Source organism: Anguilla rostrata, chromosome 7 (genome assembly GCF_018555375.3).
Source record: "Anguilla rostrata isolate EN2019 chromosome 7, ASM1855537v3, whole genome shotgun sequence".
Taxonomy (NCBI): domain Eukaryota; kingdom Metazoa; phylum Chordata; class Actinopteri; order Anguilliformes; family Anguillidae; genus Anguilla; species Anguilla rostrata.
The window spans coordinates 12573392-12595968 of record NC_057939.1 but is presented as its reverse complement, the minus strand read 5'-3'; the positions used below and the strand labels follow the sequence as shown (position 1 = coordinate 12595968).

The 22577-nt window shown below is 52.1% G+C and overlaps 1 protein-coding gene across 2 annotated transcripts in view; it reads left to right on the top strand.

Moving 5' to 3' along the window:
* The window catches only part of reln (reelin), a 129481-nt gene that overhangs the window by 79893 nt on the left and 27011 nt on the right, over positions 1-22577 (top strand). For both annotated transcript variants that reach the window (XM_064342868.1, XM_064342867.1), the window contains exons 5-31: positions 2457-2489; positions 2880-2958; positions 3177-3273; positions 3711-3762; positions 5031-5127; positions 5721-5961; positions 6440-6585; positions 8788-8939; positions 9033-9148; positions 9412-9620; positions 9882-10010; positions 10136-10245; positions 10496-10562; positions 11159-11392; positions 13302-13463; positions 14544-14780; positions 15369-15561; positions 15854-15966; positions 17260-17397; positions 17867-18053; positions 18214-18419; positions 18762-18933; positions 19188-19391; positions 19722-19957; positions 20517-20674; positions 21699-21906; positions 22276-22352. In XM_064342868.1, coding sequence (XP_064198938.1) covers positions 2457-2489; positions 2880-2958; positions 3177-3273; positions 3711-3762; positions 5031-5127; positions 5721-5961; positions 6440-6585; positions 8788-8939; positions 9033-9148; positions 9412-9620; positions 9882-10010; positions 10136-10245; positions 10496-10562; positions 11159-11392; positions 13302-13463; positions 14544-14780; positions 15369-15561; positions 15854-15966; positions 17260-17397; positions 17867-18053; positions 18214-18419; positions 18762-18933; positions 19188-19391; positions 19722-19957; positions 20517-20674; positions 21699-21906; positions 22276-22352 — 4053 coding nt within the window. The remainder of the gene's footprint in view (positions 1-2456; positions 2490-2879; positions 2959-3176; positions 3274-3710; positions 3763-5030; positions 5128-5720; positions 5962-6439; positions 6586-8787; positions 8940-9032; positions 9149-9411; positions 9621-9881; positions 10011-10135; positions 10246-10495; positions 10563-11158; positions 11393-13301; positions 13464-14543; positions 14781-15368; positions 15562-15853; positions 15967-17259; positions 17398-17866; positions 18054-18213; positions 18420-18761; positions 18934-19187; positions 19392-19721; positions 19958-20516; positions 20675-21698; positions 21907-22275; positions 22353-22577) is intronic.

Below are 22577 nucleotides of genomic sequence, written 5' to 3'. Positions count from 1 at the left end.
CTATGAGTGTGTGACTGTCTGCACCCTCTGAATTAGGCAGAGAGAGAGAGAGAGAGACAGAGAGAGAGAGAGCGGAGGGTAGGAGGAGCAGGAGAAAGACTGAGGGAGAATAAAAGAATGAAAGTGCCAGTGGAGAGATGAAAGTACCAAAAGGGAGAAGCTGTAGTTGAAGCCGTTTTTTGGAGCCTGAGTGGAATTACTGAACTCCAACTGCTTTCCCGCAACCAGAGAACATAAACATCTAGAGAGAGGGTGTTGGGAGGGGGCAGCCAAAATAACATGACAATATTTAAGGATGCTACTGTAGTAGATGAGGTTTTTGGACAGATGGATTAGCATAAGATCAATAAAATGTTTTTATTCTGTGTTTATTCTGTATTTATTTCTATTTGGCCCCAGGACCTACCATACCCTAGGACCTGAATAGAGTTTCAGTCATTACATGTTTCCTGAAATGAAAATGAGGGCCACTCTCACTTATGTGAAAAACAGTAAATGGGTCATTAAAGATGGTAAAGGGAATGCACTTCACTTTAATCATACAAAATATTAAATATTTGTCCGAAATAATGATAAAAACCCTGACAGGCAGTCAGACAGAAAGACAGGCAGAAGCTGAGCTGTCTGTACCGTCCTGCAGAATTTAAGTTCAGTTCAGTGCCTTCCTGTGTTGTTCTGCACACGTCCTCACTGTTGTTTGGGCTCTTAGGTTTGCGACATCCTTGAATTTGATTTACCTTCAGCCTGAAAGTGTAAATCTAATCCGTAGGAGAGGGATACACAAATCTGCCTGTCTTTTCTGCCTCAGAATTAATTCATTAATTAATGTCCATTCACCTGGTGTCCCAAGTCTAAGCCTGAGTTAGTCGCTGATTACTGAAGATCTCACGGGGCAGATTTGAGTATCCCCATGGTAGGGTCTGGGGGGAAGGGTTCAGGGGTTGGCTTGCATCTCAAAAAAAATTCTAATTAACATTCATTTAAATTCTCGTTCATCTTCATTAGGGAGGTCCCACGTGAATAGCAGAAGTAAGTTTGGATTGGGAAACACTTGTTACTCACTTGTTACTGAGGGGTTGCAGCTTAAAAAGTCTGCAAAGACGGGCCGCTCAGGAGCCTCGTCGGCGTTATCTTACCGGGCACTTTTCTGAGCTCCCGTAAAAGTTGGCTCCGAAGTTTGAAATGAGGTGATGCGTTATCGCGGCCCCTGCTAATCAGGTGCAGGGACTCCTCCTAGAGAGGTGCTGTAGATTACCCCCCCTTTTTTAGCAGAGTTCAGCCCTAATTAAGGAGCCCTCAATCCTTGGCTTGGGTCTGAGGACTCTGAGAAATCGGGCTGGGATGGTGAATTAGGGAGTCGAGGGACTTTGTCCAAGAAGTGTAGGAACTTAAACCTGTTTTTAGGAATTTAGCTTCTGGTAGATTTTGGTGGGGGTTATACCCCTCAGAAGCTTAGAATGGATTATAAAACATGAGGGTGGGTGTCTTTGTGTGTGTGTGTGTGTGTGTGTGTGCTTGTGCATGCCTATGTGTGCATAGCATAAGCACATATCCATGTGTGTGTGTGAGCATGAGTGTCTGTGTTTTCATGTCAGTGTGCGGTTATTTGAGTGAGTGTGTGTGTCTGTGTGTGCATAGCGTGAGCACATATCCGTGTATCAGTGTTTTCGTGTCAGTGTGTGGTTATTTGAGTGAGTGTGTGTGAGAGACAGATGTAAGTGTGTGTATCTAAGTGCGTGTGTCTGTGTGTGCGCGCTCTCGTCCGTGGCCTGCCTCCCAGGGGAGATGAATGGAGGAAAGAGAAAGAGAGTGAGTCTTAGCGCTGGGTGGAGATTAAGGAAAGCCCGTTTATGAGGGCAGCGGGGCCAGCGGGGAGGATGGGGGTTAATTGCTGGACGCCCGTTAATCAAGGTGGAGCGGGAGCCCATTATGGAGGGGAATTACCGTCAGAACAGACGCCTGCACTGGGAGTTTATCAGCTGTTAGCACGGGAAAGAGGCAGGGGAGCAGTCTGCCTCTCTCAACTTTCAGTTTCCTCTTCAGGTTGTTTCAGGAAACCTCCCATACGTGTGCTCTTACAGTCTGTCGCACATACAAACACACATGCATACACTCACACACACTCACACACCACTTACGCACAAATACAAACACACATACATACACTCACAGACACTCACACACCACTTACACACAAACACAAACACACATACTTTTTTGTTTCTGTTCTTTCCAGCTTCACATCACTTGGATTCCAGAACTCTGTGTGTGTGTGTGTGTGTGTGTGTGTGTGTGTGTGTGTGTGTGTGTGTGTGAGAGAGAGAGAGAGAGTGTGTGTGTGTGTGTGTGTGTGTGTGTGCGTGTGTGCATGTCAGTGGGTGTGTGTATGTGTGCGTGCGTGTGTATTTGTGCATTCCCTGTCAGCTCAGCTAATATGGCTCCTCTGTGTTTTCTAGCCCCCACTGAGTCCCCTCTCAGGCCCAGTCTGGGTGAGTAGCTCGTTTGTTCTGGCGCTGCTCCGCCAGCAGGACTTGGCTGTTGTGGAGCACATTATCGCTGCTCACTCTCTCTTTCTCTCCCCCGACTCTGTAATCACATCACTCTTTCTTTTATCTCGTCTCCTTCGCTTTACCCTCGCCTGCATCAATCCTTCCCCCTGCGTCCTTCCAACATCTGTTTCATTCTCCTCTTTTCTTCTCTGTCCCTGTCCTGTGAACATTCTCCTCTCTTCTCTGTCCCCGTCCTGTGAACATTCTCCTCTCTTCTCTGTTCCTGTCCTGTGAACATTCTCGCTCTCTCTGTACTGTTTCATTCTCCTCTCTTCTTCTCTGTCTCTGTCCTGTGAACATTCTCACTCTCTCTGTGCTCCTGCCGTTTAGCCGAGGTTCATGGGACTCACGTTATCCTCCGAGATGACTTCGACTCCAACCAGCAGGGGGAGCTGGACCCCAGTATCTGGTGGGTTGCAAAACAGCAGATGTTTATGTTTGTGGTTTGTTTTTTTTATTGACTAATGTGTTCATAAATGACTCATGAATGACTATGCCACAGCTCATGTTAACCTCTCTTTCAACTCTCTCTTTTCTTCCCTTCGCACGTTCTTATCTGCCTCACCACTTCTTATCTCCTTCTCTTCTCTCCGGGCCCTCCTCCTCTCCCCCTCTCTGCGTGTTCAGGTCCGAGTGCAGCAACTGTGAGGTGGGAGAGCAATGTGGGGTCCTGATTCACGGTCGGTCAGTGACCTTCTGCGAGCCATTTGGACAGAGAGAGCTGGTAACTGTCACCTTGCGCCGCGAGCTGTCGCCCTGGCAACACCGTTAGCGAGGCATATGCGCTCTGCGGTTTATCTAGCCGTTATCCTCCGCGCTCCTGCTCTGACTGCTGAAGTGCTGATGACGGGATGCCAGCAAACAGCTGAGAAGTGTGTCTGATTCTGTTTACTCTGATGTCATGAGCGTTAGCAACGCCCGGCATCATTAGTGACTGCCCTGGAGCAGCTGGAAGGCAACAGAAAACACACACATGCACATGCACACACACACACACGTGTGCACACACTCACACATGCACACGTGTGCGTAGTACTGTGTGATGGCTTAGCACACAGACATTTGAAGCCAGGTAGACTTGCTGTGAATGAGACAAGACAGAGAAAATCAAGTGTGCTCTAACCCCTGTGACCTGCTGACCTGTGACCTCTAACCCTTCAGACCACCCTGCCTCTCAACACCAGCACAGCCTCTGTCCTGCAGTTTGCCCTGGGTGAGTACAGAGAACAGTCTTAGTATTACACAACCCCCCAACACCCATCTCCACACCCAGAGCCACCCGCTCTTTATGCCTCTTTATGGCTATCCTTGGGTCCTGGAGACTCACTGTCATGGACGCCCCTCCCTTGCATTTGTACCTTCAACTCATTCTCATTCTGCGGTTGTAATTACTGAGCTGCAGTAGCTGAAGCAGTCTCCATGACTGGGACGCACTTCCTGGTTTAGTCTTCCTTTATCGTTCCCCTGGTAACGCCGTAAACTCTCCAAGCTTTGTCGCGCTGTGGTTTACAAGCGCGAGTCACCTTCAGACGCAACAGTTCTTACCCAGAAGGTGTAGATAAACACCGCCACGCGTATTACGACAAGTTATTCTGCATGTCAGAGACAAATTATGTGGCGCTTTCATTTTTTTATATACCCCATAATATCCATCTGTGTAATCCCATCAGAGCAGTAGCTGTTTAAATTCACCTCTAGCAGCTGTGCACGCAGACGACTGAGGGATGGAGAAAGAGAGAGACTGTGTGAGCGTGTGTGTGTGTGTGTGTGTGTGTGTGTGAGAGAGAGAGTTTGTGTGTGTGTGTGTTCATATATATATACATACATGTACTGTACATCTGTGGGGGTTTTTTTAGGTCATAAATAGAAGATGTGAGTAAGGTCAGAGGTCACTGAGGGTCAGGTGCATGTTTGTATCCCCCCCGCCCTCCTCAGAGAGTCCCTGGGGGATGGAGATTGAGGAGAGGTACACCAGAGAGGTCCGCGCTCATGAATAGGCCATGTTGCTGTCTCCATTAGTGACCCCTGACCCCCAGGCGCCCTACCCCCCCAGGCCCCCTTCCCTGCCCCGGTGGAGGGTGCGAGGGGCACTTTAAAGCTGGGCATATGCAGTCCTCAGCACTTTCTCTCGCCCCCACCGTAATGCTGCTCAGAACAGCTCAGCTGCCCGTTTGCCGCTCTTTCTTTGCCCTGACACAGTTTAGACATCGTTTCTACATCATTTGGAGGGAAGGACTTAGCGACTGGCTGCCTCCAGTCCCAGAGGGCAGGAGTGGATCATAGCTGGGCCAACGGAGGAAATTGAATTGATGAAAAAAAGCTGACACATTAACACTTCTAAGCAGTCTGATTCCCTCTCTCTTCCACAGTCTGTTTCATGTTAAAGTACAGCCTTGTGAAGCCATGAAGTATGAAGTCTCTCCTCTCTTCTGCGCTCCTTTGTCAACCTCCTGTCTGTTCGTCTGTCTGTCTGTCCGTCAGGTTCCGGCTCTTGTCGCTTCAGTTACTCGGACCCGTGCATCAACGTTGCCTTCAGTCTGAACGGCTCGGACGAGTGGACCACCCTGGAGAAGATCAGGTTTCTCTTCCCCGTCCATCCCTCCTTTCCCTCCCGTTCTCTCGTTTGTTATTGCTCTCTATCATCTCTCTCGCTCTCTCTCTCTCTCCCTCTCTCTCCTGTCATCCGCACGCCGAGATCCGTCCCCCTGTCTCTCCATCTGTCACCAACACTTCCTCCTCCTCTCTCTCTCTCTCTCTCCTCCCTTTCTCTTTCTCACACCTCCCCAATTCTGACACATCATGTCATTTCACACATCTCTCTGCATCTCTGTCTCTGCTTCTCTCTCTCTCTCTGCATTTCTATCCATGTTTTTCTCTTTTCATCTCTCTTTGCATCTCTCTCTGCATCTCTCACTCTCTCACTCACTCTCTGCATCTCTCTCTCTCATTCTCTCACTCTCTGCATCTTTCCTCCCTCTTGTCTCTCTCTGCTTCTCGCTCTCTCTCTCTCTCTCTCTCTCTCTCCTTTTCTCTGCATCTCTCTCTCAGCACTAGGATTCATAGACTCAGGCATGAAAAGTCTAGAAGCTGAAGCTGTTTGACAGTGATGTGACTGTTATAGAAGGCACCTCTCTGACTCCAGCTGCTGTTGTGTGTGTGTGTGTGTGACAGAGCCCCCTCCAACAGCACCACGGTGGTGCATCTCCTCCCCCTGCCCCTCCCGTCCCGGGGCGAGGGGGTGCGCCTGCGCTGGGCCCAGGAGCCCGTGGCGGGGCCCGAGGGGTACGAGTCCTGCTGGAGCCTGGACAACGTGCTCCTGGCCAACACGGCGCACCGGCCCCCGCTGCTGGAGGACAGCCTGGACCCTCCGGACACGGCCAACTGGCTCTTCTTCCCCGGGGCCACCGTCAAGGTAGCCCCCCCCCCCCCCCCCCACACACACAGGCCTGCATCAGGTCGTTACGCTTAGCCTAGCATTTAACGCCGCCAATGAGAGCTAAACTGTGCGGAGAAAAACAGGCAGTTCAGTGCATCGACTCAATTCACCTTCAAATAAACACCCTGGGTTTCTGCACTCATTCATGCAATGTAATTCTGTAGAAACAATAATAATGGGAAGTACTCAAGGGACTTAGTAGAGTGCTTAGAGACAGCAACTGCATTCCTTATGCATTCCTACAATCGCATATGCAGTCGCATATCAGATTCAGTGTAAGATTGGATACGGTACACCTATTGTAAAATAATGATATATATACTAATATGAACACACACACACATTTGTATGTATGTATAGTATTTTAAGATGTGGGAAATTGTTGAAACCAACGGGGTGTAGGATCATTCATGATTTGTTTGTGTCCATAATGTTGACCATCTCGTCTCACCAGCACGCCTGTCAGTCAGAGGGCAACGCCCTGTATTTCCATGGAAACGAGATGTCGGGCCATAGCTTCGCCTCCACACGAGACATCGACCTGCACCGCGAGGAGGGGCGCAGCTACTGGGAGGAAGAGTTCGAGAGCCCCCCCTCGGGGTGAGTGACAGTGAAGTCATTGCGGGGACGCATGACAACCCGAGCCCTTTTTTGTGCATTTCTAGCTCTTTTAGGATCTGTCGCAAATGTTGTGATCATCCAATTAAAGTGCGGGAACTGGAACTCTGGTGCGTTGTTGGCTGATAAATGGAGGCCCTTGGTGTTGTGCCTGAGTGTGTGAATGCCTTCCGTGTGCTGGAGAGCCCTTACAGAGCATGCTCCTGAGGTACTGGGGAAGCTCTCCATGGTGCTGAAATCCTCACAGTGTGAATTTCTCCCAGGCCATCGCTTGCAGTCCGGGGCCTATCTCAGTGAAAGCAGCCACTGAATTCTGGCAGTGTGGCTACCAGATATGCCTATCACAGTGCCCCATGTGTCACAGTGCCCCTGTCACAGTGCTCTGTGTCTCACTGTGCCCCATGTGACACAGTGCCCCATGTGACACAGTGCTCTGTGTCTCACTGTGCCCCATGTGACACAGTGCCCCTGTCACAGTGCTCTGTGTCTCACTGTGCCCCATGTGACACAGTGGCCCTGTCACAGTGCTCTGTGTGACACAGTGGCCATGTCACAGTGCTCTGTGTGACACAGTGGCCATGTCACAGTGCTCACACAACAAACAGACCTATTCACACACACGCACACAAATATAGTCACAAGCAAATACACACACACACACACTCACACTCACACACACACACACACACACACACACACACGCACACACACACGCACACACTGAGTCAACAGGCAGGGAGAGCTGGAGCCGGTAATGAGCGAGCGCTAGTGTGAGTAGCAGGCAGCCCAGCAGCAGGTGGATGACAGGACGGTGTGTGGCTGCTTAATGAGAACAGCACAGAGAGGCCGCAGATCTGAGCATCACACTCGGGTGTCAGTAGTCACGTGACTCCGGGAAAGGAGTTTCGGGCCCTGGGCAGGAGAGACGAGGCCCCCACCGCACTTAACTTAGCTAATATGATGAGGACTTCCAGGCAGGTGTCACCGGCAGCTTGGGGTGCATTAATGAGAGGGTGAGAGGAAGAGAGGAGCTTCCTTATAACAGTCCTTCCGCACCTGCATGCGTGTGCACTGCCTCTGCCTCTCTCACTCTGCTAATGAGAGGAGAACACACAGGTGGATTTACAACACCCCCCCTCCCGCGATTTAACGTGAAGACAGCTGCACCCAGGAGCTCCGCAGGCTTAATGGGGACATTCTGAGGAGCACCATTCGGGGCCGCTGCATTCTGGGAAAAGGGGTTTTTTTGCGCTGCGGGGCCACCGGGAGCCACAAGTCTCACGCTGCTGTCAGCCCTAATGAGGCCCTCCTCCTCCTCCGCGCCTCCCGGGCCTCTGCGCCTCCTCCTCCCCCCCGCCTCCCGGTCTCCCCCCGTCCTGTAATCTCATTCAGAGCGGCTCAGGGAAGCGAGCGTTTGAAGAGGCGCGGAGCCGCGGAAGAGCCCGCCCGCGACGCGCCCGCCTTCGTTCGCAGGGTGAAGGAATGTGTCCTCCTGTTACAGCCGTGTGCGGGGATATGTGTGCGGGGATATGTGTGTGGGGATATGTGTGCGGGGATATGTGTGTGGGGATATGTGTGTGGGGATATGTGTGTGGGGATATGTGTGCGGGGATATGTGTGTGGGGATGTGTGTGTGGATATGTGTGTGGGGATTGTGTGCGGGGATATGTGTGCGGATATGTGTGCTGGGATATGTTGTGGGGATATGTGTGTGGGGATATGTGTGCGGGGATATGTGTGCGGGGATGTGTGTGTGGGGATATGTGTGTGGGGATATGTGTGCGGGGATATGTGTGCGGGGATATGTGTGTGGGGATATGTGTGTGGGGATATGTGTGTGGGGATATGTGTGTGGGGATATGTGTGCGCGGATATGTGTGTGGGGATATGTGTGGGGATAGTGTGTGGGGATATGTGTGTGAGGATATGTGTGCGGGGATATGTGTGCGTACTCTCTGTGGAGGAATCTATCCATGCCCTGCTCCTGGGTCGTTATGGAAATGGATGCGTCCATCTCCTCTGTTACTCAACAGAAGTGTCAAGGGATTTGTCCATCATACAACTCTCATATAATCTCTCTCTCTCACACTCCCTCTTTCTCTATGCCTCTCTCTCTCTCTCTCTCTCTCTGTCTCTCTCTCTCTCTCTCTCTCTCTGTCTCTCTCTCTCTCTCTCCCTCCCCAGCTGGGACATAGAGGGGGCCGTGTACGGGACACAGTGTGGGGAGGTGGAGTCGGGCCTGGCGTTGGTGTTTCTGCGGGACGGGGAGAGGAAGGTGTGCACCCCCTACCTGGACACCACGTCCTACGGCAACCTGCGCTTCCACTTCTCCATGGGTACGCTCGGACGCCTTCCCGCCCCCCTCCCGAATCTTCTGTTACCATGGTGCCGAAGGACTGACTGACTGTGCGTTGTGTTGTGTGGGACAGGTGGGGGACAGTGTGACCCTGGAGAGTCCCACGAAAATGACGTCATCCTCTTCGGTCGGTCAGAGGGGCGGAGAGAGCACGTCCTATTGGACACCCTGCCTTACTCCTCCTACAGGGTAAAAGCTCTGAGAGGGCACTGAGGTCTACTGTGCACTATGAATTACAACACACCCTTTACTGAACATGGCACAGCACTGAGCACTGAGATCTACTGCGCTGTATGAATTGCATGTAACAGCACTCCCCTCACCTAATCTTCCTTCCATATCCCTGTCCACTTTACCCTCTCTCTTTCTGTCTTTTACCCTCTCTTTCTCCGCTCCTCCCTCTCTCGTCTTTCTCCTCTCTTTCTCCGCTCCTCCCTCTCTCTCCCCCCCAGACCCCTGCGGTGGTGTCGGTGGCGCTGCCCACCGAGCTGCAGACCCCGGTGACCCAGTTCTGTCTGGAGCAGCGTGCCCACGCCGGTGCCAACCGGCACGTCTGGGCGCTGGACTTCATGCAGCTGCTGCCCGTGGTGCCTGGCACGTACACGCACGTGGCGCAGTTCTCCATCAACCTGGGCTGCGGGTCCTACCAGCCCGCCAACAGGTGCAGCTCCTGCCCACGCACACATCCTCAGCGCCGTGCATTATAATTTACCTCAGACAAGCACATAAATCAACAGCCTTCTCGTTTGCTTCCTGGTTGGTGACGTGTCTCGAATACACAGGACGCTGCAGAGAGCTTTCATAGCTTCTCCAGATGCTTCCTTGCCTTATTTGCTTGTCATTTGTTCTTGTGTTATGTTCCGGGCGGTTGCTTTTAAAGGGTAAATTGCTGTCTGTCTTCTCTCTGCCTGTGTGTTGCCAGTGTGAATCTGGAGTTCTCCACCAATCACGGACGCTCCTGGTCCCTCCTGCACACGGAGTGTCTCCCCGAGCTGTGCGCCGGGCCGCACCTCCCCCACAGCACCGTCTACTCCTCCGAAAACTACAGCGGGTCAGTCCGGCCCGGCCGCTGGTCTCCGGGTCCGCGCGGGCGCGACGGGGCAGAACCTCAACGCCTCTGCGCTGTGTTCCACTGACAGACCCGTCATTCCTGCGTGTTTTTGTCGCCCCCTGCAGGTGGACCAGGATATCCATTCCCTTGCCCAACGCGGCGCTGACGGAGAGCACCCGATTCCGCTGGAAGCAGACCGGCCTGGGCCCCGGCAACATGTGGGCCATCGACAACGGTGAGAACACGACACCTCCGTTTTTCGTGATGAGGCTGTTCTCTCCTCTCTTTGAACTTAGTTATTAGTACTATTAGCATTAGTACCCAAAATGCCTTTCACTGCTCCACTGTCTGTCTACTGATGATTCATAGAGAGAGAAAGACACAGCACACAGTATAAATTTCCAGCATTGCTGTAGATCCACGTAAAAGGGAAATGATTCTGACACCGTGCGTGCGTCCGTCCGTCTGTCCGTCCTGTCTCGCAGTGTACATCGGTCCGTCCTGCCTGCGCTTCTGCTCGGGGAGAGGACACTGCACCCGCACCGGCTGCAAGTACGTGGAGCTGTCAGTCACCCACCTTATCAGCAGTAAACTGATCAAACCGGGCTAACCTTCACCTTGAAGCTAATTCCCATCAGGGCTCACTGTAAATCTTACCCCCCCACCACCACCTTTCCCCTAACCCCATCCATCTCTCCCTCTCTCTCTCCCACTCTCTCACCTTCACTCTGTCTCCACTTATCTCTGACCTCTCTCTTTTTGACCCTTTTATTCTTTCCGAATGTTTGGTTTGTCAAAGAAACCGTTAGTGTATTTGTAGAACATGAGTATTATGATGCAATATCTTTTCAGAGTTTTTACATTTTTCATGTTTTTCCCCTTTTTAACTTCCCGGTGCAATTGACACTTAAATGAATGAATACTTTTTTTTTTTTTTTTTGAGATAAATTAGTACATTTTTTCTGGGTTCATGAGTGGTTCTAGGTGCAGTTGTACCCTATGAAGCAGAATAGAGTGGATGCTAGCACCGGCTGACAGACATGCGGTTCTGTCCAATCGGTGCAGGCGATTGCAGTGATGGGCGGGGCTTGCTCGTGCTGATATATAAAGGGGCCCCCAGCAGTCAGACCCTGTTCTTCGGCCCTCAGGTGCGACCCGGGCTTCAGCGGGCCGGCGTGCGAGCTGGCGTCGCAGACCTTCCCCGCCTTCCTGTCGGAGGGCTTCTCCAGCGCGCGCCTCTCGTCCTATCACAGCTTCTCCTCGCTGCGCGGCGCCGAGGTCAGCTTCGGCTGCGGCGTGCTGGCCAGCGGCAAGGCCCTGGTGTTCAACCGCGACAGCCGCCGCCACCTGGTCACCGCCTCCCTGGACAGCTCGCAGGCCAGGTAAGCGCCCCGGGCCGCCGGGCCGCCCGGGGGCGAGGGGGAGAACGCGCTCCGGGACGCGCCGAGAGTCACGCTAGCAACACGCTAGCAACACGCTGAGGCGCTTGTTGTTGATCCAGGGACCACTCAGACTCAAATGCATCTAGGGGACCCCCCATCATAGGTTTAAAAGGGTTATATTTTAGAAAATTGCTTTGTATCTTCCCAAATAAGTATATAGTCATTGCATATCAAATCTGACCAGGGACTCCCTGCATTATCTTGTAGGACCCACAGGGGTTCGTGGACCCCCCGTTGAAAACCCAGGGCTTAGAAAATACCGACACATGGACAGAAGAACACAGTAACTCTAGCCTGGATTCAATTAACATTTTTCCTTAACATTGGATTAAATATGAAAGCAAGTTTTTTTTCCTCTTTTCCCCTTTGGTGAGTTCATTTTGGTGTTTGTTGAACTCCCCAAGCTGCTCGTCTGAAAAAAAAAAAAGAACAAATGTTTGCATTCAGTTGTGAGTGAGGACGAGGTTCAGGGCGGATGTTGAGTGAATCCAGGCCACTGAGTCATAAACACGCTGGGATGCTTTAGAGAAACTAATGAGCGCGTTGGGGGGGGGGCTAGCTTATCGTGCTAACGCGCTAGCTCTCAGCACAGCGACGCACGCCAGGGTCCAGGACATCCTGTCCGCAGCAGTGCCAGGAGATGACAGCGTAAGGTCGTCCATTACGGGACCCTGGGGGGAGGGCAGTCCCCACCTCAGAGCGCTGTAGAAACTCCTCTGGCTGACGGGCGTGGAGTCTGCCTGGACCCTTTACCTTATTTGCCCTGTTGTCTCCAGCACTGCTGGAGAGCAGATTGGAGAAAGAAGCAGAAACTAGCCAGAAACTACCCACGTGCGTTAGAGAGAACACGCTCGGCCAGACTGAAAAAAAAACCACATTGATTTCAATTTCAGGATTCAATTAATCTGTACACCGAGTTAATTAATTAAATAAATGAGTGAAGACTCAAAGACAAAGGCACCGGGATAGAGGCGCAGTAAGACACAGGAAGGGACCAAGACTGGGGCGCAGGGCGTTGGAGCACAGAGGAACACGTAGCGGCTCTGCAGAGCCAGTTTCTCCAGCAGGTCCCGCTCGCCGATCCCCGGGCTGTGATAGGGCGGCGTCTCACAGGCATCAGGAGCCATGTCGTCTCTCCGCTCTGGGGCAGCAGGTCCTGCTCGCCGATCCCCGGGCTGTGATAAGACGCGGTGCGTTCTCCACGGCGCATCAGGAGCCATTATGGCTCCGTCTCTCCGCTCCGCGGGGCTGCGCTCGGCGCAGATTGATTCCCATGGTGCTCTGCTCTCTCCGCTCCCTCCGTTTCCGGAGCGGGAGATGGATGGCGACTGCGGGGCGGGCCGCTGATGAGGAGAGATGAAGGGAGGGAGAGAGGGATGGAGAAAGCGAGCGGGAGATGGCATCGGCGTTAGATTGATGATGCCTGGCGTGGCTCCCTGCGTGCCACCTGACGCCCGTATTTAATATCGGTTTCCTTCCTGATTGAGTAAACACCTGCTGGAGGAAGGAAACTGCGCTGGTGATTAAAACCTGGAGCCAAGGACAAGGAAGAGTTGTTGTGTCCTCAGATCGGTTCCAGTCCTCTCGCTTAGACGGGATCATTTATATCTGTTTACTCAGCTGTCAAATTACAGCAATTATGGCGCGTCTATTCGGAACACCGACTGAATTTTAAAAATTTTACTCTCTATTCCTCGTTATTTATTGTTGTTTGTTTTGTGTCCCTCTCCTTCCCTCCCTCTCGCTGTTTCTCCCTCCTGCTCTCCCTCCCCTTCACCATCCCCTCCTTCTGTCTTCTTCCTCCCCTTGCTCCCTCGCTCCCTGCTCCTCCTCTCCCCTCCTCGCTCAGATATCTCCAGTTTACCCTGCGGCTGGGCAGTCGCAGCACTCTGAGCTCCTGCCCTGCTCCTGACCAGCCAGGAGAGGGCGTCCTACTGCACTACTCCTCTGACAACGGCATCACCTGGACCCTGCTGCAGCACTACTCCTACCAGGGCTTCCACGAGCCCAGGTACAGCTCATGCTGAACACATACACACGCACACACACACACACACATCCACGCACGCACTCATGCTGAGCGCACTCACACACACTCATAGGTAAACACACACACACACACACACACACACACACACTTTTCAGGCATTTTGAATAATAAGCACTAATCTGTGCATGGCCATGTGTTAGTATTTGAACCCACACAGGCAAGCAGTGCACACATGGGCAATGTCCCCACACAGTCTGTGTATGTGTGTGTGTGTGTGTATGTGTGTATACGTTTGTGTGTGTGTTTCCTGTGTATGTGTATCTCTTAACTGAGACGTAAGGACCTCTCACACATCCTCTCTGATAGGGGAATAATCTTCTGGGACTTGTTGAGTCATTTGCTGCTGTCTGTCTCTCTAATGAAGACAAACAGCTCTGTGGCCACACAGAGAACACCAGGGGAGCGCAGGGATTGGGTCAGGGGCCGGCTGAGAGCCCTGCTGGGGAGGGACAGGGGAGGGGCCGGGTGGGGGCGTCTGGAGGGCACTGGTTTGGGGGGGTAGAGAGGGGCTTTGGGGAGGGGGGGGTGGGAGGAAGAGGGCATTGTTTTGGGTGGGAGGGAGGCAGATTGTAGGGGTCTGGAGAGCACTGTACTGGTGTAGAGAGGGGGTTAGGGCGAGGTCAGGTGCCGGGGTTTGATTGGAGGATTGTAAGAGTGTGGAGAGCAGTGTGTTGGGAATGGTGGGGGGTAGAGTTACAGAACCGGCTGTGATTGTGTGGGTTATTCAACACCTCCAGCTTCAGTCTCTGCCCAGGGACTGCGTGACTCATACCAGCTGGGCTGTTGGGATCATTATACATGCTCATATACACAGACACACACACGTGCACACACTCACATACACACACAGGCTCATACACACACACTAAATACACAAAAGCGTATGCGTGCATGCACATAAATGCACACACAGGCACCCAAACACACACAGACACTCACATACACACACACACAGACACTCACACACACACACACACACACACACACACACAGGAAGATTACAGTCTCCCCTGATGCCCCCTCTCCTCTCACCCCCGTCAGGATTGTTTCCGTGGAGCTGCCCCCGGGTGCCCGTAAGTTTGGGGTGCAGTTCCGCTGGTGGCAGCCCTACCACTCTGGGCGGGGTCAGGACGTGTGGGCGCTGGACGAGATCACCATGACCTCCGTGCTCTTCAACACCATCAGCCTGGACTTCAGCAACGTGCTGGACGTCACCCAGAGTCTGGGGTTCTACCTGGGCCACGTTCAGCCCTACTGCGAACATGACTGGACTCTCAGGTACGTCCTGACTGCAGAACCTGAAACACAGACACACTCACACTCACACGCACGCACACTCACATGCACACACACACACCATATGTATATACTCAAACACACATGCACACTGCTGTGTACCATTGGCTTTCTTTAGTTGAGACCCAAACTGACAGTCTGAAGAGAGAACATAGCCACTGTTAGAAGTGAAGAAAGACAGGACTCATTCTCTCTCTCTCTGGTGGGAATGATGAGCTGTCCTTGTTGAGTTATGCTCTTTTATATTGCTGTCCAGCTGCAGATGTACCGCAGAGCTTCTGGATTTAAGCGTCTCGCTGTGGGGAAGAGCAGCATTTAAAGCTGTCACAGCTGCTCAGTTCACATTTACATACAGGCATTTAGCAGATGCTCTTACCCAGAGTGACGTATACTGTTTAAATCTGTTACATACACTCCCTGCATACAGCTGGGTGTTTACTGAAGCGGTTATGAGTGTAATGGCAGTGCCCCACCTGGGAATCAAACCCGCAGCACCTCAGTCCAGTTCCCCGAAACCCTGCGTTTTAGACCGTGTCCCAGAGCCTGAATGTCTCTCCCGTTCTCTCTCAGTTTCTCCGGGGAGCCCAGCCCAGGCTCCAGCCTGCGCTACGTGGAGACGCAGTCCATGCAGATCGGGGCCTCCTACACCCTGCAGTTCTCCCTGGTGATGGGGTGCGGCCGGGACCCCTCCCCCCACATCGACACGCAGGTGCGCCTGGAGTTCTCCACCAACCACGGGCTCACCTGGCACCTGGTGAAGGAGGTAAGGCCTTTCTGCGCCACCGCCCTCCCGAATCTACCTGCAGACCAGCTGCTATTATCCAGGGTGACTTGCATACTGTAGTTTTAATAGAATACTTTCTATATGACCTTCTTTTTTCTTTTGAGCAGCTGGATGTTGAACAGCTAAAACGATACAGTCGTAATGTGGAAATGAAGTTCGGTTGGGATTATACAACATCTTGCTGTGCTGTGTTGTGTTGTGCTGCACTGTGCTGATGTACCCTGTGTTTGCTGTGTTTGATGTGCGCATGCGTCCCTGCTGTGTGGTTCAGGCCTGTCTGCCTGGGATGCCCAGCTGCCCAGAGTTCACTGCGGCCAGCGTGTACCACCCCTCTGAGTTCAGCAGCTGGAGGAGGATTACCCTGCCCCTGCCGCACAAGACCTGGTGGGTAGCATACACACACACACACACACACACTCTCACCCATACGCACAGACACACACACGTGCACATACACACACACACACACACACACACGCACATACAAATACAGCACGTGTGTACGCATGTACACACACACAAGAAATCTGTATGCACATGCATGCATGCATGCATGCATGTACATAAAATATGCACATACAAACAGCACACTCTCCATACAGCAGGCATCCACTCCTGCACAGGACCTGTGTACAGAGCAGCACACCCTTCTCTCCATAGCTGTCAGCCCCTGCCCCTGCCCCACGCAGACTCCAGCCATTCAGACTGCTCTCCATTCCCGTCTCCACACTAAATCTCAGAGGGCACACTGACCTACAGGACAGCCTCATTTCTCTTTTGCCCCCGTCCCAGCCCCCCTCCACGGTGTTAAATAAAGGTGTCCTAATCTATTTCCCTCCCTGATGGGACGTGAATGAAGATTAAAGATTCCTCGGCACCTCTCTCTGTGATGAAGGGGTTAAAGGTCACCGTGCAATTGCGCTCTCGATCACTGAAGCAGGAAACAGCCCCCGTCCCTGTGCCCCCCCCCCCGGGCCCCCCGTAACCGCGGCTGCATTTCCCGGTCACGCCCCGTCGCATCTCTTCATCACCGCGGCGCATGCAGGGGCATGCTCCGAAACGCATGCGGGGCGGGCGACCATCGCTCACCACCGCGCGGCGCAGCACGTTAGCTTCGCGGCGCAGCACGTTAGCTTCACGGCGCGGGCGCGCTCCGACTGAGAGGCACACCGGCGGCCCGTGGAGTCTATGGAGACCCGTGTGGGGATGTCTCCCCCTAGGGGGTGGAAAAGTCATTACACTGTCCTGTGCTGGAGACTAGACCGCCCACCTCTAAATTCTCATTTGACCCTGAGGTGATTTATATGACCCTGAAACAGGCATATAATGCATAGCAAATTCTGTATTTCACATGTGCTATAAATTATAGATCAGGTTAATAGGCCACAGTGTTTGAGGTCTGTAGTCCTGCAGGTTTTCCTGCTCACTAGTTCACTGGCTAACCTCTGTCAGAACTAGTGAGTGGGGTGAAATTGATTCAGTCAGAATGAACATTTGTAGAATCAGGGGGTGAAGTGGCCGTCTAGAATGAAAGACCTCTGGGGTCAGAGTTCTATAGCAAAGAGTCAATTGAATATTTCCACAGGTGTTCAGTTTGCATTGTCATAGTTTGGGGACCTGTTGCTTTGCTTTGCGTTGAACTCGTCTCTCTGATTTGATTGGCTGCGCTGTCTGCAGGTCCAGCGCCACGCGCTTCAGGTGGATCCAGAACTACTACGGCGAGCAGGACGAGTGGGCGCTGGACGACATCTACATCGGGCAGCAGTGCCCGGGCATGTGCCACGGCCACGGCTGGTGTGACCACGGCCACTGCAGGTCAGTCTGGGAGCGGTATGAACGCTCTCACACACACACGCACACACACGCGCGCATGCACACACACAGGCGCACACACACACACATACTGTATAAGCACACACACACGCACACACACACACACATACTGTATAAGCACACACACACACATACACATACTGTATAAGCACACACACACACACATACTGTATAAACACACTGAGTTAGTGTGGAACATACCGTTTCATTAGTTTGAGTAGTATTCTATTGATCTGACATCAGTGAGTACAGGTTTATGAGTGAGTGTTGGGTTTATGGGTCAGGCATGTATAGCCCTGCTGTACACTCTGACTACACCAGGCCATTGATTCAATCCGACCATTAAAAAAAAAGTTCTGTCTCCTTATAAATCACCCTTCCTGTTCTCTTTGTGCCTCTCTCTGTCTGTTTCTGTACTCCCTCTCATTCTTCCTCTCTCTCTCTTCCTCAGGTGTGATGATGGGTTCTCAGGCCCAGACTGCCAGCCTTCCACCTCATTGTCCTCTGGCGTCCTCTCGGACTTCGAGTCCCAGAGTTCACTGCTCAACACATGGCTGGAGGTGATTGGTGGAGAGGTGGTGATGCCTGACCAGGGATGTGGAGTTGTCTCATCAGGGTCTTCACTCTACTTCAGCAAGGTACAGAACCTCTCACCCTGTCCTCCTGATAAGCCTACTTGCTGTACCCTGTACTGCATTAGTAGATTTACTATAAAAATAATTAGTAGACACTATAAAATCTACTAAATTTCTATTATTGCCTGTGTGTGCTTGTGACTCTGTATTTGTGTGGTGACAGGCTGGCCTGAGGCAGCTGGTGAGCAGGGACCTTGACACGGAGTGGGCAGAGTTTGTGCAGTTCTACCTGCGTGTTGGCGGAGACTGGGCGGAGTGTAACCACGCCGACAGCCGGGAGGAGGGAGTGCTCCTTCAGTACAGCAACGATGGCGGCATCAGCTGGGGGCTCATTGCTGAGATGTACTTCACAGACTTCACCAAGCCTCGGTGAGAGAGGGAGGGAGGGAGGAAGTGAGTGAGTGAGTGAGGGAGGGAGGGATGGAGGGAGTGAGTGAGTGAGGTGCAGGAAGGGAGAGGAAAGTTCTTCAGCTGATCATTAGACAAAAGGAATGAGGAACTCAGGTCATCTGAAGCTGTAAATTAGTGGTGCTTTTACCTGGCCCTCAAGGCCAGCAGCACAGTTAGTTGTCTTGTCATTTTATCACATAAACGATCATCAAACAGAAAAGCCTAGCTGTTTTTTTTTACAGTGCCATTGTTCTGGATGCATGTGTACCCCATTCAGTAACATACAGAGCACCTTGTGACTGACCTGCCCCCCTCTGGCAGGTTTGTGCATTACGAGCTGCCCCTGGCCTCCAAGACCCCCTGCACCCGCTTCCGCTGGTGGCAGCCCCTCCACTCCGGAGACGGCTATGACCAGTGGGCCATCGATGACATCATCATCCTCTCCGAGAGGGAGAAGCACATCATACCCATCGCCAACCCCACCCTTCCCCAGGTGAGACTCGACCCCACCCTTCCCCAGGTGAGACTCGACCCCACCCTTCCACAGGTGAGACTCGACCCCACCCTTCCCCAGGTGAGACTCGACCCCACCCTTCCCCAGGTGAGACTCGACCCCACCCTTTCTCAGGTGAGACGCAACCCCACATTCACCCAGCCCAACCCTTTCCCAGGTGAGACTCAACCCCACCCTTCCCTAATTTGAGACAGGTACAGATCTCTTACCCTCCATCACCCCTTCCTCCTCAGAACTTTTATGAGAAGCCGGCATTCGACTACCCCCTGAATCAGATGAGTGTTTGGCTGATGTTGGGGAACGAGGGCATGGAGGAGAGGAACGACAGCTTCTGTGCCCCCACACCCTCTGCCATGGTGTTTGGGCGCTCTGATGGAGACAGGGTGGCGGTGACCCGGGACCTGGCCCTCCGCCCTGGCTACACCCTCCAGTTTAAGGTACCAGGAGTCATCTGAACGATTAGGGTCTTTAATTTACTTTAATACTGTTGATCTCAAGGGTCAAATAGAAAACAATATAAAATATCATTCAATATAATAAAAATTTCACAAAAAAGTGCAGGTGTTTTAGAGCTGCAGAAAAAAGTTTTAGAATGAAAGTAACTCATTAACACGTTCTGGAATATTCCATATGGGTTTTAAAGTTCATCATTTTAATCCTCAGATATGGCTGCATTATCTCTGATGAGCCACAGTCAGCCAGATGAATTCTGATTGGTCCTTGTTATCTCCTGTCACTCTCTCTTGGCCCCTCCCCCTGCCCCCCAGCTGAACATTGGCTGTGAGGCTCAGTTCAGCGCCTCGGCCCCAGTGCTGCTGCAGTACTCCCACGATGCCGGGCGCACCTGGGCGCTGGTGCGGGAGGGCTGTTACCCGGGCTCGCCAGGAGGGGGCGGCTGTGAGGGCAGCGGGCGGGAGCTGCGGGAGCCCACCGTCTACAACACCGGAGACTACGAGCGCTGGAGCAGGGTCACCGTGGTGATACCGCGCAGCGTGGCCGCCAGGTACCGCCGACGTGCGCACGCACACGCAGACGCAGACGCAGACCCACGCGCAGACGAATGCGCAGACGCAGACACACGCGCTCACTCACATGCACATGCACGCGCAGACGCAGACGCACGCGCAGACGCAGACACACGCGCTCACTCACATGCACATGCAGACGCACGCGCAGACGCAGACAAATGCGCAGACGCACACGCAAGTGAATGTCGACTCTGATGAGGACACTGTCTGGCATAGTCTGCATGCTGCCTGCAATAAAAGCTGGAAATCTGTGTGCTCCAGACTGATTCCTTTACCTGAGTTATTATACCTCTCTGCTGTCAAAGATCTTTAATCATCAAGGAAATGAGCATTCCTTCCTGAGGATGCACTTTCATTAGCTTCAGATTTACTGTTTCGACGTAAAATGAAATTCCCTCTCTCCATCTCTCATTCTCTTTGACACTCCCTCTCTCTTTGTCTCTGTCTCTCTTTCTCTTTCTTTCTCTCTCCTTCTCTCTCTCTCTCTCATTCTCTCTCTTAATCTCTTTCTCCCCCCCCCCCTCGCTCCCTCAGTAAGACGCGGTTCCGCTGGTTCCAGGAGAGCAGTATGTACCGGGATGCCCCTGCCTTCGCCCTGGATGGGGTGTACATCTCAGAGCCCTGTCCCAACCACTGCGGGGGACATGGGGACTGCATCTCAGGGGTCTGCTTCTGCGACATGGGCTACACAGGTACCGCTCTGGGACAGGGTGGGGTGGGGTTTGGGTGGGGAGGGGGTGAATGGGTGAAGGGGTGGGGTGGGGTTCGGGTGATGGGGTGGCACTGCACTGCACTGAGAGAGACTGAACTAAAAGTGTGAGAGAGATAGAGAGAAAATGGACAACGAAGCTTGTTGATGTAAATTAATATTTAATGTATATATTCTCTTTAAGATTTTAATTTACTAAACATTTTTGGAAGATTAAAAACTGTATTATACCACAGATGGCAGTTTGGTTTATTTATTTATTTCTTATTGTATTTTTGTCTAAACATGTACACTTTCATTTTGTGTTTTGCGTGATGTGTTAAAATCAAACTCGTGTTGATTTTATATCACTTAAGAAAACTGTTCTGTAAAACTTTGCCAATGTGTCTTGCCAGAAATGAATGTCTAATTGAATTTAGAAACAGGTTGACACTGAGCTGATACTTTCCTCTCACGCAATTTATCTTTCTGAGTACAGCACCACGGCTCGCTGCCACTTGTTATTAATTGTTATGCTTTGCCAAGATGCTCAGCTCCAGTACATCATGCCAATAAAGCAATATGGATGGGATTGTTGACTACACTAAGAGAGGGACATGGCAGTCCGAGGGAGAGAGAGAAAGAGAGAGAGACTGCTATTAGAGAGATGGAGATGTAACAGGGAGAGGGAGAAAAGCGAGGGACTGCTCTTAGAGAAATGGAGATGTAAAAGGGAAAGAGAGAAAAAGAGACTGCTTTTAAAGAGACAGAGGGAGAGAGAAAGAGTTCATAGAGAGAGGAATACTGAGTGGAGACATTGTGGATTTAGAACACCAGCAGTGAGTGTAGGAGAGAATAGTATGCAGCAAAAACACATGAGGACTGGCAAGTATGGAGGTAATGTGCGTTAGAATGGTGTGCACTCTGTTGACTGCCTGTGTGTGCATGTGTGTGTGTGTGTGTGTGTGTGTGTGTGTGTGTGTGTGTGTGTGTGTATGTGCGCGTACATGTGTGTGTGTGTGTCTCAGTGGAGCAGGACAGCTGTGTGCCCGCCGCCCCCAGCCCCACAGAGCTGGCTGAGGGCTTCGAGGGCAAGCTGAGTCCCCTGTGGCAGAGCCTGAGCGGGGGTCAGATTGGGAGTGGCTGCGGGACCATCAGCGAGGGGAAGGCCCTGTACTTCAGCAGTGCTGGGAGGAGAGAGGCCCGCACCGCCCCCCTGGACACCACCAACACCCGGTCAGAGCACGGACCGGGTCAATACGACCATCCCAGTACCCGTCCCACTACAACCTGTCCCACTGTCCTTCCCTTTCCTGTCAGACTTTCTTCATTTGTATGACCAGAACTGTTTTTTAATTAAAATTTTGCATGTGATTGACCCTATACCCCTAGCTCATTCTTGCATGCTCCATCCTGATGAACAAATATGAACACGCCCTGAACCACCATAGAATTAATACAGAGTTTATTGCTGGCTAAGAGTGTAACATATACGCTCTGCTTAATGAAGAAACATAGGGCTGCCAGCTTTATGGCATTAGCATCTTCACCCAAAAGAACACTTTTTTATCTTGGTATTTTCTCTCTTTGTCTCTGCTCCCGCAGCCTTGTGCAGTTCTACATAAGAATTGGTGGGAAGAGCATGGGCCCCACCTGCACCTGGCCTCGCTCTCGCAACGAAGGTACCCAACCGCGTGCTGTTCTCTGCCTGCCCGCGCCACCCTGGAACCTCCTTTTTTTTAGGTCCTCTGCTGCCCTCGTGTGGTCGCTGTGTGTTACTACATATTGACCCCAGATTTGGGGATCTAACACAGTTTCCTTCCACTCTAAGTTTTAGTGAAGTAAACATGTTGTGTTCAAGCCAATGCCCGGCAGCAATAGCAGTTGCTAACTATAGCTTTGAAGAT